Source organism: Scedosporium apiospermum (genome assembly GCF_000732125.1).
Source record: "Scedosporium apiospermum strain IHEM 14462 chromosome Unknown SEQ_SAPIO_0086, whole genome shotgun sequence".
Taxonomy (NCBI): Eukaryota; Fungi; Ascomycota; class Sordariomycetes; order Microascales; family Microascaceae; genus Scedosporium; species Scedosporium apiospermum.
In genome coordinates this window covers 772,863-791,661 of record NW_015971787.1, presented here as the reverse complement: position 1 = coordinate 791,661, position 18,799 = coordinate 772,863, and the positions used below count along the sequence as shown (strand labels likewise).

General features: G+C 50.6%; 4 protein-coding genes and 3 pseudogenes across 4 annotated transcripts; 5 read left to right on the top strand and 2 right to left on the bottom strand.

Moving 5' to 3' along the window:
* Positions 1 to 2,288: 2,288 nt before the first annotated feature.
* On the top strand, positions 2,289 to 2,837 carry SAPIO_CDS2464 (annotated as a pseudogene; the record flags this gene model as incomplete).
* A 3,599-nt stretch (positions 2,838 to 6,436) lies between these two features.
* SAPIO_CDS2463 (uncharacterized protein) lies at positions 6,437 to 9,254 on the top strand (the record flags this gene model as incomplete). The annotated part of the gene is made up of 5 exons (XM_016785471.1): positions 6,437 to 6,507; positions 6,682 to 6,803; positions 6,873 to 7,645; positions 7,733 to 7,847; positions 8,212 to 9,254. The coding sequence occupies 5 exons, from the start codon at positions 6,437 to 6,439 to the stop codon at positions 9,252 to 9,254; spliced, it is 2,124 nt and encodes a 707-aa protein (XP_016644847.1).
* Positions 9,255 to 9,410: 156 nt separating this feature from the next.
* Positions 9,411 to 10,223, bottom strand: SAPIO_CDS2462 (annotated as a pseudogene; the record flags this gene model as incomplete).
* Positions 10,224 to 10,688: 465 nt separating this feature from the next.
* On the top strand, positions 10,689 to 11,473 carry SAPIO_CDS2461 (Lactoylglutathione lyase; the record flags this gene model as incomplete). The annotated part of the gene is made up of 2 exons (XM_016785470.1): positions 10,689 to 11,339; positions 11,423 to 11,473. 2 exons carry the CDS (start codon positions 10,689 to 10,691, stop codon positions 11,471 to 11,473), a joined length of 702 nt encoding a protein of 233 aa, XP_016644846.1.
* Positions 11,474 to 11,780: 307 nt separating this feature from the next.
* SAPIO_CDS2460 lies at positions 11,781 to 12,827 on the bottom strand (annotated as a pseudogene; the record flags this gene model as incomplete).
* A 672-nt stretch (positions 12,828 to 13,499) lies between these two features.
* Positions 13,500 to 15,316, top strand: SAPIO_CDS2459 (uncharacterized protein; the record flags this gene model as incomplete). The annotated part of the gene is made up of 5 exons (XM_016785469.1): positions 13,500 to 13,558; positions 13,631 to 13,927; positions 14,356 to 14,697; positions 14,774 to 14,988; positions 15,069 to 15,316. The coding sequence occupies 5 exons, from the start codon at positions 13,500 to 13,502 to the stop codon at positions 15,314 to 15,316; spliced, it is 1,161 nt and encodes a 386-aa protein (XP_016644845.1).
* A 1,040-nt stretch (positions 15,317 to 16,356) lies between these two features.
* Positions 16,357 to 18,621, top strand: SAPIO_CDS2458 (uncharacterized protein; the record flags this gene model as incomplete). Its single annotated transcript, XM_016785468.1, has 6 exons — positions 16,357 to 16,505; positions 16,563 to 16,982; positions 17,041 to 17,792; positions 17,850 to 17,954; positions 18,044 to 18,253; positions 18,572 to 18,621. 6 exons carry the CDS (start codon positions 16,357 to 16,359, stop codon positions 18,619 to 18,621), a joined length of 1,686 nt encoding a protein of 561 aa, XP_016644844.1.
* Between the last annotated feature and the right edge of the window lie 178 nt (positions 18,622 to 18,799).

Sequence of the window (18,799 nt, the reverse complement as noted above, 5' to 3'; positions counted from 1 at the left end):
CGTTCTGCGTCCTGGGCCCTGCGGAGGAAGCTTCGGACTGGCTTGTTGAGGTTATGTCAAGACAAGTGTCCACGTGGTTGCGTCGACTTCTAACATAAGTTATGATTACGACACGCTCCTATATTCACTAGAGACTTAAACCAACAACAACCACGGAGCCTAATTTAGGCCATTTACGGAGTGGAGCCACAAAAAGTTCCAGCAGGAAGCAAATCAACACAGCTACCCCGAAACGAATGCGAATGCGAGGCTCATCATTAGAGTCATTGGTTCATTGATGAGAGTGGAAGGAGCTTTGCCCCGCTCGTCTGTTCGATCACACAATAAATAACCCACTTGACATGCAGTCGCTCTACCCTATGTAGTACCTCGTAGTAGTTTTCAAGACAAAGAGCCAGGACAGGGCCCACACGAGAGTATGGACGCGACGTCCTTCATGAATTACACGCTACTTCGTTGTCGTTCAAGTCTTGGCGTGTCACCGCGCTTCTTAGATGTCAGTGCAATCGGCTTATCGTTTAACCGCTTCAACTGGCCATTACTAATGTTCGTTTCCCTGGCGTTCCAACGTCCCCTTTGTAGATCAATCCGATGCTTTTGTTGGGAAGTGGAGATCGCCCTCAAAGCTTGCGAGACAGCGTTACTTGTTCGTTGAGGTCTCGACTGGTCCAACCCATCTCCACGATCTCGTCTTCTGCTTTCTCGTTTACCTTTATGCTCACCAGCCACAACCACAGGAGCTATGTTTAGAATCTCTGGTTGCTGTCAAAATTACGCCCTGTGACTGAGGAGATCACCTAATGGACAAATTTCTACACTGAATCGATCCTTAACTACGTATCCTCCTATTCCATTTACCATTTCGTCTTCTATGGCCCAACTGTCTATATTTCCGGGTACCTTTCCGGCGCGGGGAAAGTTTTTATCCTTCTTTATGAGAAGAACGCACAGGTGAAACGAACAAGATGTTGATCCTGAGCTTGAGGTGGGCTAAAAGAGAAAGACAAGAAGTCACGCCCTCCACTAGTTTCAGCCTCCACAGCTTCACAACCTTAGCCGCCGTAACCTAGAACGCAAGCCATAGAGTCTAGACTCCCCTCTCAACCATCCGGGTTTTCAATGATGAAAATACCATCAAAGCCTATGGTTTGACTTACAGTAGAGCTTTCGTACCTAGAAGATCTCCGACTCTGAAGAGTTGAGAGTACGAATTCAGAAACTTACGTATCCATCTCGCTCTCGGCACGTTCACGCCCCTTAAATCCGCCGCTGTCCACAAGTGGCCTGCGCAATATCTGTCAGGATCCGCGCTGGCATATCTCCATCTCTCAAGGTCGCGTCAGGGCGAGGGGGACCAAGATTACGAAGCCCCTTGAGGAAATTTGAATCCTTTCAAGTCTTCAAACCCACCACTCACGGCTCCTGAAGGATGGAACTGGTCAAGTGGAGAACCGAGGAAATTGAGCCAAATCCGATGGAAACTTGGGCATTTGAATAGTATAGTAGGAGTAGCAGAGCTCCGTCTAGACCTCTTGATATTGCTTAACGCAACGAATATTATCCCAGGACTCAATAAAGTAAACACTAACACTTGATCCAACCTGACAACTCCATTGTAAATATATCGCTTCAGCTAAAAAAATGGTAAGTCCTTCAAAACGGGTAGTACATAATCCTCATCGAATTCTAGTCCCGACTTAACCTCTAGTTTTAGGGATGCCTTGGGGTTGTCCATTCGGCCCTATCATGGCAAGGGTTCGGATGTCTCGGATGCTCCGTGAAAATCCCCGAAGGCCCTGATTCCACTTCGATTTGGCAGCGAGTGGGCCTATCTCGTTGCCCGATCCACTCCTCGCTAATGAGACAGAGAAACATCACGTCTCATACACTGCGCCACCGGGCGTTGCGTCTGCCACGAGGGGCGCTCATGGTGCTGTAAATCATGCTGACGCGTACTCAGTTACTGGGATAGCAAATCCTACGAGGAGTAGGACCCGTACTCATAGCTGGATGCATGGTGATGGGTGGATGGCAGCCGCAGGATTTGATTCCCTGAGCATGTAGTGGAAAGGGGAAGGAAGGGCGACAAAAAAGGACGGCTGGCTTCAAGATCGGTGTCATGACTATTTCTTACACATAAATATGCCTCCCATTCCGACCGAATTACTTCACTTTTTGCTTTTCATCTGATTCTTTTTCATCAGATAATCCAGTAGATCACTGTGGTCATCGTCATATTCTCCGTTATCTCTCTTCTCACCTACGAGTTCTCTCAAAGCACTCTTATGATGCGTTCCAACCAGCTCTCTATCCTTCTCGCCGCAGGCGGAGTGGCTGCACAGGTCACGACATCGTTCTGGTCTCCCGGGACCATCAACGGCAGCGGATCAGGAGATCTTGAAGGGTCCATCATCAACGTCAGCGGCGGACTCACTACCCTCGCTGTCAAAGCCACGGACGCCATCGGTAACAACTGGTCGACCTACGAAACCCTCACTGTCGGTCCGACATACTTCGGCTTCGTCTCGACTGCTACCGAAGAAAACTTCTCGCTTGGATGCACTGTTACGTCTGCCGTGGTTAGCGATACCAAGATTATCCCGACCTGCACTGTCTCTATCGATAACAAAGAACTCGATTCCGGCCCAATTGTCAGCACGTCTCTTGGAGCCAGTGTGTACATCTATCGGGTCGTCATTTCTTCTGGAACGGAAAAACTTCCCCAGGCCACTGGGGGGGCTCCTGCTGGGGAGGCTCCGACGGCTGTTCCTACAACGGCTGTTCCTACAACCACGCACTCCAGCGGAGCCTGCCGAGCAGCACGGCTCAGGGGATAAGGCTAGGCACAAGCCAGTATAGCCCCCATGACTCTACCAGGAGTATGCTTGGTGCCGTCGAGGAGGTCAGGGAAATTCGGGAGGAGGTAGTGTCCGGTTGGGTCCTTCAGCTCCCTCTAAATGGGTCGTAGAGATTACGGAGATTACGGCTACATATGTTGGGAAGTTCTGGCGCCACCTAGGGGGATAGATAGTTTTGAAATACGAATGCCAAAAGTCAAGAGAATCCTCACATTCCTTGACACGTTATTTCATATAGACCGGCCATGGACTTTCTTCTGCTCGAGTGCACGTTTTGCGTAATTTTCTGCGGTGTAATTATTCCATTCCTCCGTTGGTTTGGCCTGTACCGTAAAGTGGTAATAGTATCGGATAGAGCAACCCGACATTCTGAAGAACCCGAATAGCGCTACCTCCAAGAATGCTTTTGTTTTGCTTCCAATTTGGCACTGGAGGTTACATATTGATGCCAAAATCTAGCGTAGGATCCTTGAAGAAGCTCCTCTCCCTGCTGCTGTACTCACAGCTTCAAGTATCCGCTGTTTTTTTATGAGATGTCTGTTTGGAACATCGGAGGGTGATGTCCCGAAGATCTTGTTAAGAATATTAGATCCTGAAGGGAGGATGAATTTTGACGCTTCTAGGACTCCAGGAACATGCATAGGATCAGGATAGCAAAGCCTACTTCTGCTGCCATCATTGCCTGTTCCACCATCCACAAGTGTTGGTATAGTGGGACGTGCTGATGCCCGGGAATGTGTCCCAGCCTGCCGATTCTGTTCCCAACAGCGCATCAGGCAAGTCCAGAGCAATTCATGTTCCCCGAAGCGCAGTTGATAATAAAGTAGATGTACAGGCCAGATGACCGACGGACTGGTTTGCCTCAACTGTGGAGAATTAAACTAGACTGTCTAATACCCACCAGTTCCGGTTCCAATGGAGGATTTACAATTAAGGGTCGGAGCTGCGGCGGAGACTCGTTGTGGCGGGCTAACCAGTCTCTCTTCCGTTGTTCTTTATTCTTCGCGCAATACTGGTAAGAAGAGACCATCAGTCGAGCGGATCGATCAATCAGCTGATAACAACTGTGTTTGTCTAATTAGTTGGTTCCGATTTTACCCTGATGATTAGCCGAGAGAAGCCTCATCTGGTGTTTGCGACCGTTTCAATGTGAATCGGTGCACTGATGGGTTTCGGAACCGGTACCGAAAGGTCAAACACGTGCGAATCTACGACGGTTTTGACTTCGGGCTACATACCGAAATCCCGAAGTAGCTCGGAATCTACCCCACATTCCGGCCACGGTGATCGGTGAGGAGCACTTCTAGTGGCCCAAAGTTCTAGAAGCTCTCTGGGGCAGATCGGAAAGAGACAATGCCCTGTCAACTGACTTAATTACATTTGATCCTACATTGTGCCTTAACCTCACGTGGTTTGACGTTGATTTGCCTTTTCAGAGGCTAACTGTTGAGATGAGTATTCCTGTGTGGACGACACCGCCCGACGCGCAGACGAGCTACATCATCGACCAGCTTGAGGGCGAGCGGGTCTCCATTCCCGGGAGCAAAAGGCACCTTCAGAATCCGGGCCTCATCGAAGCATACCAATGGTGGGATTACAGTCTTTTAAAGCGGTGCCGTGCTCTCCGACGCGCCTGGCTTTCATTGCCATGCCGAAGTTCACGATGTGTTCTATGTGGTCAAGGGGTACCTTAAACTCTGGAATGGAGACAAGTGCATAATAATGGGACCGGGTGACTTCACATATATTCCTCCGTTAAGCATACTTTTGTCCCCCCTTGATCGGAATATGATTGTTCATCTAAGAGGGCACCAAAATGCCTGAAGAGAGGGAGAGAGAGGTTGATTGACAAGAGTGGGTAACAGAAAGTGATCCATAAACCCGAGCTGCTGGGACCGTATACAGAGACTTTGGGTCTGATTGCTCCCGGAGATTGGGTCGACTTCTTTCGTCTACGTAGGTGAGACCTACGGCGGCAACATTGTACCCGAATTCGAAGACCGCGATCTCAGGCCATCCTAATCCCGAAGGTCATGGCCGCCAAAGACCAATTTGACGTGAACTTTGTACCCGACTATAGACCACCGGAGTTGGGCAACTGGTTGGAGACCGAGAACACGCTTCCAGGCCCGCTAGAGGCCTGCTTCCTCCGCGCCAACACCGGCCCGAGATGGATGTTGTGAGGCGTGATGTCACGACCATTCATCAACGCGTCTCAGTGCAGCGAGAAATTCGCCATTTCCAACATTGAAAAATCATCTACTTACAGGGCTCCAAGTTCATCACCCCTAGCTCGCTAGCTCACCTTTAAGGCTGTCGACCACTGCCTTGTGATTACCGAAAGATCTCTAAAGGTGAAGCTTCTGGGAAATGATGAATGGAGCTCTGTGAAGGAAGGCCAGACCCTTACGATCGCTGCCGGCCACTGTTTTACGCTGGCATTTGGGAGCCGATATGTACGAGCAACCTCGTTCACGAATGAGCATGGTGTCGAGGAGCTCATTCAGACGGCCGGCTCTCCATTTTCGGGGTTCGTCCTCCCGGAGCATGAGTGTCTCTTTTCGTCTGAGCCATGAAAGAGTACCATCGATCCGAGGCCGGACTCGCTTGAAATAGACAACTAGGTATCTTTCAGCTGCCGTATAGTCACATATACTCGGCTCGGGTCTGAGAAAGAAAGGAAAGGCAACAAGAAAGTTTAAATTTGCAGCCAAGAATATAATTATTCGTTCGTCGAGAAAGACGTGCGTCTTCTGGTATGAAGTACGACGTCCGCATATATCCGTGCCCAGCTCAAAGAAAGTGATCGGATTTAAACACTGCTCCGTGTCCTTTTCCTCCAACTGCCGGAACGTGGGAATGATTGCGGGGTAAGAAACAGAAACAAATCTAGTGGAAAGCCCATGCTCCTTTACAGGCGGAGTGGCGAACGGGTGGCGACCCAGGGATTCGGGTTAGATCTTCGTGCCAATGCAGAATCAGTGTCGCGGGGACGAAGTAATTCTCTCAATTTAATCTAGCAAGTTCAATTATAATTTTCCCCCGGACTGCTTCGACACATGATGGAAATGTAACAGACGGTCCCCTTGAATAGTTAGCACCTTGAAATAAGATTAAGCCGCCGAATTCTTACGGGGTTCATTTTCCTTTTGGGTCTGTATCCTGCAGCTTTGATGTCTCTTGCTTGAACAACGTTCCCAGGCTAACCCCTTAAGTCCTCTCTAACCAAAAGAGGTTTAGGGCGTGAATGCTCGTGGGTCATTTTGGTGGGAGAGTGACTTGGTGACTTGGACCAAGCCGAAAGTGGAGAAATTGGTGGGTTTGGCGTTACATGGATTTGATTTCCCCATGGGGTCCCCATCTCTTGAACCGGCCGAACTCGTCATCTTACTCAAAGTCTTCTTGATTTCATTCACTTCCGAGCCACTGAGGGGAACGGGGAGATACTTTTACCAGCTTATTCCATAACGTGATCTTACTCAAATCTCCTTTTCACGACACGTGCACTACCCGATGTTAACCAGATAATCAGAATCAGCTTGATCTCTTGTTAAAAGAGAGCACCAGAGTGGGACAACATGTCCGGTGAATCGGGACGCCAGCGTGCCTACCGCTCCCGCACGGGGCCACGGGCAATGCAGGCGTGCCAGTCCTGTGCGGCTTCAAAGACGAAGTGTGACAATGATCGACACTGCAGGCGTTGTGTCAAGAGGAAAATACCATGCATAAGACAAGTTAACCTAGATGCCCATTCCTCGCGGGTCGATAGGTCTGATTGCAGCGCTCCACCATCCCTCATAGAGCTGACGAACTCGAACCTGAGCCCGACTTACGATACGGTATCCCCCGGCGGGGTGGCACATCGAGCCCGCTCGCGAGCGCTGTCGGGCAGCAGCATCCATGCCGGAGGAGTACGGAGCATCAGTGTTATGGCCAGTGAAGATGGTGAGTGAGAATAGAATGTCCATATTATTGATGGCAATCTAAGCGCTCATTCTGCTTTTCACATGACAGGAACAGCGCCTCATCTATCGAGCCCGCCACCAGCACCAGCACCGGCACCACCCCCTGATGACTCTATTGGCCTCCCAGATGAGATACGAAGAGTTATTTCTTACGCGGATTGGGATCTCAATCTTGTACAGAATCATTTCAACTTCGCTAGCAGCCATGACTTCCTGCCAGCAGGCCTCCTCTCTCCTCTACCCGATCTCTTCGGCTTTGACGCCAGCATGGGTGAGCCTGAGCTCGTTGCCGCCTCTACCGTGGCACCGAGCCCTCTATCCATCAGCCCAGTAGTAGATGACGAGAAATCTCTTGTGGTTATGGATGCCTTCAGGAAGGCAACTGGCAGATGGGTGCCCGTCCCTGCGGTCAACTTCCAAGCCGAGGAGGAGAAGAATTTGTCTGCTACGCACGGTGCTGATATCACGACGGACCAACCGGGCCGCTGGGATTCCAGGCTGTTACCCAATGGATTCCCGCTCGCGGCTCGCGATCGGCTCCTCGCCATGATGGCCAGCGCTTGCCAGCCGGTAGACGTCCCTCGCGTGGCCGCCACATTCCCCTCCTGCGACGGCCTCGGCATCTTGGTGAGATCCTTCCTGGCATGGCATATGAGCCAAGAGGATACCTGGATCCATGTCCCGACGTTTTCAGTCAACGATGTTAAAGTTGAACTACTGGCTTCTATTGTAGCGGCTGGGGCAGTGAGGTCGCCCAGCCACGCTGTCCAGAAATTTGGCTTGGCGGTCCATGAGATTCTCCAGATGCAACTCAGGAACATGGTGAGATCTTATCTCCGTCTGAAGTGTGTGCTGGTTTGTAACATTTTATTTTCTTTCGATTGCTAACACGCCTTCGGATCCACCTAGGCCCAGAGGGCACCTGTCCTCACGCGGGAGCTGCAGTGGCTTCAGGCCTACGCGCTCGAGGTCCAAACTGGCCTATGGAGTGGCAACAAGCGGAAAATGGAAATCGCCGGAGGCAGTATGGGAAATGTAGCCAACGTCAGTAACACAAATCCCAGTGTTATTTTGGAGGCATCTTCAGGGCGTCCAATGGAAACTAGCGCTGACGTTTGGTTATGCCCACGGTAGATACTACGAGCTGGGGGTCGACTTCGCCGTTCCTCGTACACTGCCAACCTCCCGTCTCAAGATGACTGCGGTCTCTTACTGGAAAATAAATGGCGGCGGTGGTTAGAACAGGAGTCAATGACTAGGTATTGCGGTTTCCCTGATGCTTCCTTCTATTATCTCCATGTTGTTATTTTTTCTAACGTGGGCGGGCACCAATAGACTCGTATATCACACGCATATTCACTGTGGTCAAGACTCGCTACTGACTTCAGCTCCTTCGCCCCTCATGCCTGCCGAGCTTTCTCTTCCATTCCCCCAGTCACGCCAATTATGGTTCGCCGGGTCCGCGGAAGGCTGGAAGGAAGCCTACTTTGCATTAAAAATTCCCGATGCCATGCATGAAGTCTCGCTGGTGGACTGCCTGGCCGACCTCTCGCGGCTTCGCCATCTGCCAATCTTGTTCGACGTAAACATTGCAATGCTGTCGGTGCTACATGGGATCGCGACGACTGTTCGGAGTCACCGCCACCAGCTCCTCGTATCGGTCTCGGGAATCGTGGACAGATGGTTGGTCGCCACCCGAGAGAGTGTCCTGCCCGATGAGGCCCAACACCGGTCCTTGCTCAGGGTGTTCGACAGCCTCCACCAGACTTTCCGGCTCTCAGAGAGCGGCGCAGATACTCCGTGCGCAGTCATTCTAGTGTTGGAGCTCCTGTTGCTCCATTTCTACTGCTATGTCGAACAGATGGAGCTGCTCGCGGGGAAGGAAGGCTTTGAGGAGGCGCAAGCTTCTTACCCGGCTCTACAGCAGTGGGCAGATACCCGCGAGGCGCGCCAGGCCGTCTGGCAGGCAGGCCAGATCTTGAAAGTAGTCAAAGCTCTGCCGCTAGAAACCATGAATGACTTCCACTCCGTCGCTCTTTATCACGCCAGCTTGTGTTTGTGGGCATATGGGACCCTCACAAGCAAGAGATGCGATGGAAACAGCGCCTTTATTCCCCTAGACGGGGTGAATTTCTCCAGTACTCATGAGATTCTGCTGGATGGGGAGGAGTCGCTAGAGTCGCAGAGGTGGATCGCCTTCGACAGAGGCCGACCTGTCATTTCTCACCACCCCCACGGCGACGAGGTAGAGGTGCCGCCTAGGATATCACTCCAATCGACGGACGAAGTTATGCAAGCCTTCATAAGCACTATAAGGAGCAAATACCCCATGAGGAATATCCTTCCACCGTCAACAAAATGCTTCTGCTACCTTATGCATGCGCTGGGTATGTCCGCACGGAAAGATACGAATAGCCCTGTCTCGTATTAGTGTATGGTAAACATCATTGTATGGACCCCAGTGGATGTTTTGGGAGCTCGAATTTAGAGTATGAAGTTTCTTTATTATTGTTCTGCATGTTTTTGATTTGAACCTCGGTAGAATTGTTCACCTCCGGTGTCATATGGAGACAGACGAGTACACGTCTCACCATAGAGATCCCCCACCGTTAACAGGAACTATGACCCCGTTGATCCAGCTGGCTCTGTTATCGCAGAGGGCTGCAACAGCCCAAGCGACCTCCTCCGGTCTAGCGTAACGGGCAGCAATGGGCGTTCGCTCCTTTCGGCCCTGCAATACCCGTAGGAAATCCCCTTCTGCCGCAAGTAGCCCTTCCGTCCCGACAGGACCGGGTGAGACGGCATTCACCGTGCACCCGTACTTGCGGGGAAGATCTCTGGCCCAGCACCGTGTGAAGGCTTCGATCATACCCTTGGTCCCGGCGTAAATAGTCATGTGTGCGTCGGGATCTCGGGAAGTGGAGCTTCCAATATTGATGATTCGGGACCCCGCGGGAGCCAAGATTGGCAGAACCGCACGGGTAAGGAGCATGGTGCCCCGCCCATTCAGGTTAACTGTGTTGTCCCAGACCTGCAGGATTTCGGCATCGGAGGCTTCCGACATGTCGCAGATCGAGTTACGACCAGCATTGTTAACCAGGATGTCAACTCTGCCGAAGCGCTCACGGGCGATGGCTGCGAGCCGCTTTGGACCATCGGGAGTGCTCAAGTCGGCCTCTGCAATGATTGATTGAGAGCTGGTTGCCAGGCTATTCAGAACGGCCCTTGCAGAGGCTTCCTCTGCGGGAAATGGGTAGTTGATCACAATACTTGCTCCCCGATCGGAGAGCTCTTTTGCTATGGCAGCGCCAATGCCTGAGGACGAGCCGCTCACTAAAGCCACCTTGCCAGAGAGATTTGCTGGTTGATTGACCAGTGTTTCCTGCGTTGATGTCGCCATTCCCGATGTTTGCTCGAAAGCGAAAAAAAGATAAAAAAAAAAAAAAAAAAAAAAAAAAAAAAAAGAAAAGAAAAAAGAGAATTGTTAGGATATGCAGGGTTTCTGAGTGATCTAAAGGTTATTGTCAAACTGTTCTAGGGATTGTTTCTATCACACACCTAGGACTTTATAAACGACACAATGACTTGGCCCTCAAGAGTACTGAGTAAAGATCATTAAGCCGCTCGTTCCCCACATCCCGACTGGCAGCCCTCGGATCCGTCGATCGGACTTGCACTCAGTCCCGACGCCTGAACATGACTCGGTTCTACGATCTGTGCTCATACCGTGAACTACACGCTTCTTCTGTTATATTGGTGGTTCTGAGACCTTACATATTGCTACTAATTTCTCCTGGGATGGGGGATAGAACTGAGAAAACAGACACACCACACGGCGACGCGGAACACTTTCAAGAACCCCGATATGCTAAACGACAACAACATGGTCCAGTCGTCCGACGGTCTGCGGGAGCTCTCCTCGCTCTATCCTCCAGTCGGTAGGCAACACCCTGGTGATCTAAAAGACAACCCTCCCATTCCCGAACATCATCCCACGGTGGGATATCGCCTGACCCACTTCATGCTACGAATCCGGGATCCTCGGTCAACACTGCACTTCTACATAGACCTAATGGGTATGCGGACCATCTTCACGACAAATACGGGGCCGTTTACTATCTATTATTTGGCATATCCACAGACCCCTGCCCATCGTGCCGACCCATCAGTCTTCTCTCGGGACATGATACCTCATTCCGTCTTGAGCCGTACACTAGGCCTCTTGGAACTCTGCCACTACCACGGATCCGAGAATCAACCTACCTCGTACATTTCCAATGGAAACACGCCGCCGCATCTAGGCTTTAATCACCTTGGTTTCACGGTGCCAAACGTAAAATCGGCGGTTGACCGGCTGCGGGAGCAAGGGGTCAAGATCGTCAAGGATATCGGCGAAGGCCCTGTAGAGGGTATCCCTACCACAACATGGGAGAAGGCGACGCACGGCATCGCTACCGATCCTCTTGATCCTACGTTTGAGCGGATCCTACAGCAAATCGCTTTCGTTGAAGACCCGGTTAGTGATCCTAATTTCCTTAGCTCCACGGCTTGTCTGCCTCGATCCCATTCCAGCTGCCAGACTGAAACTGACATCGGTAGAATGGTTACTTTGTCGAGCTTGTGCCTCAAGAGTTTACGATCCAAGGTTGACATTGAGGCGGCCGCTCCCGTCATGCCCAGCTTGAAGGCCAGAAATAGAAGTAGTGCGTGAAGGTCACGATACCGAGAGGAGGTGCCATCAGATCATGTGCATGCGCACCGGACAGACTGCGTATGTTGAGTGTTATGAATACGAGGAGATAATATATTATACATCTTGGAAATATCCCAACTGGCCGTAACTTAACATTTTGCCACTAGTCAGTTAGGTTCCAGTGTTCAGTGAATGCCGGACTATGAAGATAAATGCGAAACTATTGTATCTTGCGGTGAAAAGATGTATCGACGTCTATTTGTTCTAGATCCGGCTCTTCCTCAACGCCGCCGCCAAGTCATGCCTAAGACTGGGCATATCAACAGTAGGTATATGGATATTTTTCCAATGTTCGCGCTCCTTCACAATGGTTGGCATCTTTCGCCGCTCCTGACCCAGTTTCACTTTGATATCATCTAGATGCTTCCACTTGCCCTTCAAAGTCAAGCAGCTGATTTCACAGTCTTCCTTCCAGACAGGGCGGATCACGCCATCCGGTCCACTAGACAGCTTTCCCTGCGCACCGCAGACAATGCATTGAATGTTGTTGCCACCTCGGAACTCGATTTTCAGCAAATGGCAGTACGGGCAACTCCCATTCTCTTCCTCGCCGAGGTATTTTGCATCGTCGAATGATTTCCCGATCTGACTGGCCACGCGTTCGCCGAGTGTTTTTGCCCGCTCAACAGTACGTGCCGGTTCCACCAGAACAGCTCCGGCATTGGCACATCCAGGGATTATGACCTGATCAATGACTTTCGCGTGGATGGGGTACGTGACGAGGTGCATGGTCGGCAACACCATTGTCCACTGTTCAGGGAAAGGAGCAGACGACCCAGCGACGGCGATGAAGCCCGCCACACGTGGCTTAATCTCTCGGCTGTCTACTTGAACATCTCGGAACTCGGGTTCTCCGGCATTCTTCCCAGCCAAGGCACGAAAGGATTTTGAATTGTCCGCGTAAGGTCCCAATATGTAATCAATCAGTTCCTTCAGCGTTCCAGGAGGCTGGTGGGTGTAGACCGGGGTGGAGACGATGAGTGCGTCCGCATCCAGTATGGCATTGAGGACTGCCTTGCGGTCGTCAACATCGGTTTCTTTGGCCTCTTTAACATGTTGGTCGTCTCCCTCCGGTATGATGGAGTTGTCGGGCTTGAGAGGCTTGGGGTTTCGAGGAATCACCACTGATGGCACGTGGATCCACGAGACCGTAATCGAAGGATTTGAGGCGACCGCGGCAGTTAATGCCGCTTTGAGCAGGATTTCGGAGTTTCCATGGATTGAACCGTTGCAAAGGCCGAGGATATGCATTTTCGGGGGGTGAGAAGAAAAGAAGAAGGAAATTGAACAGTAACTTGTGAACACAATGGATCCAAGAGTTTAGGATTGTCTATGGCCTTTGTCTCTACAACATATGGTAATATACTTTTCAAGCCGTGGCAGTATTTCTACAAAGGAATTCGATCGTTATATTACCCCTTCAGCCACAGCCAATGCAGTGGAGTTTTGTTGGAGGAGTCGGCGAGCCGATTCGGAATTCCCGCCCGACGCCGGCATTCAACGCAGAGCACCCGAGCGACAGCGGAGACGATAGGGAGACCAATCAATGGATGGCCATTCTTTTTCAATGGGAAAGAATGAAGAAAACCCCCCTTGGTGTCATCAGTGTTTCTTATGTGATGATATCCTGAACGCTTCTTCACTTTCTTCTTCTCATCGCCCGAAAACGAAATTCCCCTCCCCTTAGTCAACGCGACCCCCCCCCCCCCGCCCTTTTACCCCCCGGCCCTTCTCTCTTCATTCAGAATGGATCTCGGTCTGCTCTTCTTGGTGACAACAACTGTGAGATACTTAGTTGTACCTCTGTTATTGGTGGGTGCAGCCTGGGCCAGCTGGCTGTTGTTTGAAGATGTGAATGTGAGAAGAAAGTACCGATTCCCGCCAATTGTACCCGGGTTGCCACTCGTAGGCAACATATTCCAGATGCCCAAATCAGACCAGGGACCGTATCTCAAGCGGCTGGGGGAGAAATATGGCGAGATGTGAGCCACGTCCTGAGAAAAGCAATCCCTCTTGAAATGCCAGCGATCTAATGATAAGGTTGGATGACTCAGGTTCACCTTGAAGTTCGGTCGGACATATTGGGTGGTTCTGAATTCCCGTCGAGTTGCCCACGAGTTGCTAGATAAGCGCGCAACAATCTACTCCTCCCGGCAGAGCCTAACTATGGCACACGATATAGTTTCGGGTGGGAAGCGCATATTGCTTATGCCATACGGAGACGACTGGCGCCGTCAGCGAAAGATGATGCACAGACTCCTCAACGTCAGCCAGAAAGCCACCTTTAGGCCTTTCCAGGATCTAGAGTCCCGCGCCTTGATGTTCCAGCTGCTAGATGAACCTGAGACTTGGTATTTATCCCTGGGGCGTTTCTCAAATTCCGTAATAATGAGCGTTATCTTCGGACGCCGAACCGATCCCACAGATCAGAACCTGTCAGCTGTGTACAAGGTTCAAGAGGAGTTCGTTCCATACATGATGCCAGGTGCTTCGATCGTTGACGCGTTTCCTGTGTTGGCGCGCATCCCATGGCTAAAAGGTTTACAGCTATGGAGGCGAAAAGGAGATGACCTGTATCAACGGACAACAAGGTAGGCTTTGGGTCTCTTGTTCACCTTTTGCTCTTCCCTCTTACCAGCAGTATAGTCATTTACTTTTTTCCCCTCCTCATCATTCCGTTGTGCGTGCGTGTGCGCGTGTGTGTCCATCCTTTGCTGCTCTGGCTTTGTTTATTTATTACTCGCTTTGTGCGAGCTGATTGACATGTCTTCCTACTTAGCGTCTTCAGCAAACTGATTGATGAGCTCGAAGGCCGAGTTCGACGCGGAGTCCAGCAACCCTGTTTCATGACTGAACTGATCCACTCAAATGAAGAGGAGAAATTCTCGTCCGACGAGATTGCATTTATTGCTGGAACTCTTATTGAGGCGGGCACAGACACTACCCGAACTAGCCTCTTGTCTCTCATCGCTGGGACTGCCATGTATCCAGACTGGACTAAGAGAGCAAGGGAAGAATTGGACATTGTTTGCGGTGCCAATGCCGAGAGATTGCCATCATTTGAGGATTACGACAAACTCCCAATGATCAAGGCAGCTATCAAGGAGGCTGTTCGCTGGAGGTAAGCCTAGGATGGATGGCGGGTGTGAGGGTCTGTCTTTCATTCCATGCCATGACTAACGCAGGTCTACCTGTAGACCAACTAACGCCCAGACTGGGATTCCACATGCTCTCACCACGGATGATGAGTTCGAGGGTTATAGACTTCCCGCGGGTACAGTCGTAACGTGGAATAACTGGGGTATCTCCTGGTCCGAAAAGGAATACAGAGAGCCAGAACGATTCGAACCAGAGCGATTCCTAGACAAAGACGTTGATAAGATAACTAAGGGCCACCTTGGCTTTGGAGCTGGTAAGAGAAACGCCTTATTCTCTAGTTTAATTTTGTCATTTGAAATCGGGGCTAACGATGAACTTTGGCTATTACTTTAGGCAGGCGCTTATGTGTCGGGTATAATGTTGCGGCCAGCAACCTCTTCATTTCGGTGTCTCGACTTGTGTATTGCTTTGATATCGAGCAGTGTCCATCTCATCCTGTGGTAGTTGACAAGCCGCTGGCATTCGACGCGAAGGAGGAACCCTACAAGGTGACCATTAAGCCCAGAAGCCAAGCGCATCAAGACCTGATTGAGAGGGAATGCAGGCAGGCTGCTGCAATCCACACACACGAGAGGTATTAAGTAATGGGTATTTGGAGAATGCAGACGGGATTCGAGGAAAGTGAGCAGCAAAGCCGTTTCCAACCTCAGGATTAATATCCCCTATCATTTTGCTCCCACATCGATGTAAGGGAAAGAAGATTGTAAAGGGCCTCGTAGTAAAGCTAGGGCCTAGATGACGCTAAAAAATGCGGATTTTGGATACTTCGTTGATCTTACAAGAATGTTGAGCTTTTGCCATACCGTGACTGTGTTGGGGTTACGATAGTAACATCATCGCAGAAGATTAGCGGATTCGATGCCGTCCAGTGTCCAGTATGTAATTAATTTATGCTGCCGATTATACCTGGTATTTTCTAATGGCAAATACCTCGAGCCAGATCGGAAACTCATCACCCAATGCTCCAGAAAGAGACATTTAGACGATGGAATCAGTTCGTGAGAGAGGACGGGTGCTGCTTGCCCCCTTGTAGTTGCCTTGGAAAAAGAAAGAAAGTCTCCAAAGACGAGAAGCTAGTGGCTTGGCTAGACCCCTCGGTTTCTCTTCTATAACCCTTCCTTTACGGTACGTCAGACTCCCTGTCGCTTGCCTGGGCGTTTCGGTATCGGATCGCGAGACATCAATTGTGTATCCGTCCTCCTCCTCTAGGCCATGTCCCAAAGATAAGATGCCGTTGCGTCTTCACGGTACTTAGTAGACGTCAGCGAACGAGACTACCCTGTTCTGCCACTAGGGTAGGATATTACCCCATGGGGCAACTTATTTTCCCCGCAAAGCCCGTGCCCTTTCGGGATTTCCGATAATACTGACCATTCCCAGCTCGGTTCCAAAATCCTGGTTCACCAATAAGTGACCCCCTTTCCTTTTTATTATTTATTTTTTTTTTCTTTCCTTTTCTCTAGGAACAGGATCTTTTATAGCCAAGGGATGTTTCTTGTTCATTCTCGGTCCTTCTCCCTACTGTAGACATCCTCAAGTCCACGAAACGACCTCCCGCCTCGCCCACCAACTTCTGAACGAGTCAACCGTTCTGTTGTGTAGCCATCTCTCTGCGCTCGCCATGGACTCCCAGTTCCCACGCGAGAAGGGAGGGAAAGACTCTACCCCACAGCCACGGAGTCTAGGTACAATCCAACTTCTTGATGGCGCTACAAACGAGAGGATTCTAGTGCCGAAGCCGTCTGATGACCCAAATGACCCACTGAACTGGTAAGTCCGCTGCCAACCGTGAGACTACTTTAGCACCAAGATCTAATTTAGTGACAGGTCCGATGCTCGGAAACGCTACATATTCGGCCTTTCTTGCACTAGCATCTTTCTAGCCCATTGCCTTGCTGTCGGTCCGTCCGTGGCTCTGGGACCGATTACAGCCGAATTCTATGGGCCGGAAAACGTTGCTGCGAATATCTCTACCGTATCCTTCCTACAGACAGCATGTTCTCTCATGATGGGCGTCGGAAACTTGATATGGGTACCGATTGCAATCAAGTACGGCAGGAGGCCGACATATGTTGCCTCTTTCCTCATCATGACGGGCTGCAGTGTATGGTGTGGAGCGGCAAAGACATTCCCGAGTGCCCTTGCGGCTAGGATTCTTCTTGGAACGGCAATCGCATCTCCCGAGGTCATCGCACCATTGACCCTCACCGACATCTTCTTCCTCCACCAACGTGGACGCGTCATGGTGTCAGCACATCCTTCCCCATGTTTATTCCGCGTATGGTCGCTAATGGGCCAACAATAGGATCTACACATGTGCCTTGTCCGCTGGCGTAGGCGTCGGCGTCGTAATCTCCGGTCTCATCACTATGCACCACAGCTGGCGCATGATATACTGGGTGTTCACGGCTCTGATTGGAGTTTGCACTCTCCTCATTCTCTTCACCTTCCCCGAGACGAACTATAACAGACAGATAAACGTTCTCACTGGGGAACCTGTTCTCGCGCCTAACATTAATTCTGACAAGTCCCGGACGAGCGACCTGAAAGACGAACGCGTTGAGAACATCGAAACACTATCCCAGCCAGGATTTCCGCCTCAGAGGAAGACTTTCGTACAGGACTTGAAGATCTTTACAACAACGTACACAAACGAACGTTTGGTTGACCTAGTCTTCCGTCCTATTGCAGCCATCGTACTCCCGGCGCTTCTGTGGGCAACTCTAGTTAACACAATGACGATAGGCATGATTGTTGTACTTTCGGCCAGCTTCTCCAGCGCTTTCTCGGAGATCTATGGCTTCGAGACGTGGCAGGCAGGGTTGACCTTTATTGCTAGCATCGTCGGCTCTCTCGTCGGAATTTTCTGGGGCGGACATGCAGGAGACTGGGTTGCTGACAAGCTGACACTCAGGAATGGAGGTGTCCGTACCCCTGAGATGCGTCTGCCTGCCATGGCCATCAGCTTGGTCACCGGGCCGTTGTCCTGTCTACTATATGGATTTGGTTTCGGGAAGAAACTGCACTGGATGTGCGCGACTGTTGGTATTGGACTTGGTGAGTAAATATGAACCACTGTGAAAGCTGCATATCTCAGTGCTAACGGTTATATAGTTAATTTCACGATTGTCCAATCGAACAACATCGGCCTAGTATACATTATCGACTCGTACCGGCCAATCGCCGGCGAGGTTATCATCACACAATCTGTATTCAAAGGTAAATAGAAGGAATGAACATCCCCACCCCCCTTTCATCCCGATTGCCTCGCATATTAACTACAGGAATTTCTGACCCTGTATCTATAGCCATTTTTGGATTTCTACTCAGTTTCTATGCGGACTTGTGGATCCGACGGGATGGGTACATTACAGTGTTCTCTATTCTTGCAGGCGTCTCGGCAGCGGTGTTCTTGTCTACCTCAATATTCTACGTGTGGGGGGACAAACTTCGCCGGGCTTCATGGAAATGGCGGTGGGTGACGAAATTCCTTCACTGGAACGCCGACCGCGAAGTCGGTGAGTAGGCATGTTATGGGAAGTGACGGGGATCCTGTGATATGGGTGAGGTTGGCATGAATTATCAAGATGGAAGAATGCACTTGCGGGGGCAGGTTGGAAGCTGGGCATTGCAGCTTTCTACAGAGGCTTAATGATTTGATAGTGCCCACGATATCTCAAATTTAGTTAACCTACCAGTTAGCTCTAGCTTCGTCACCAGCCCATACTATTTTATGAAGCTCCTAAAACTCGACAGGAATATCCTTCCGTCGTTATGTGCTAAGACCTCCGCCTGCCGATGCATCAGGAAGTGAGCTACTGAACAAACCGGTTTAGGAGCCTCTTCGGAGGGAACTCAGTTGAAGGAATTCAGCACTGTGGACTAGTTGGCATGCCACTGGAATGGCAGTGGGGACAGTGAAACTAGATCAAAAATGGGCAAAATAGATATCGCTCCCCCCCCCCCCCCCCCCCCCCCGGGTGTCTAATCGGAGGTTATTTAATACTCTTGTAGGGTCGCTGCAAGGAGAATATTTCTAGCATCAATACAATGATATCCACACC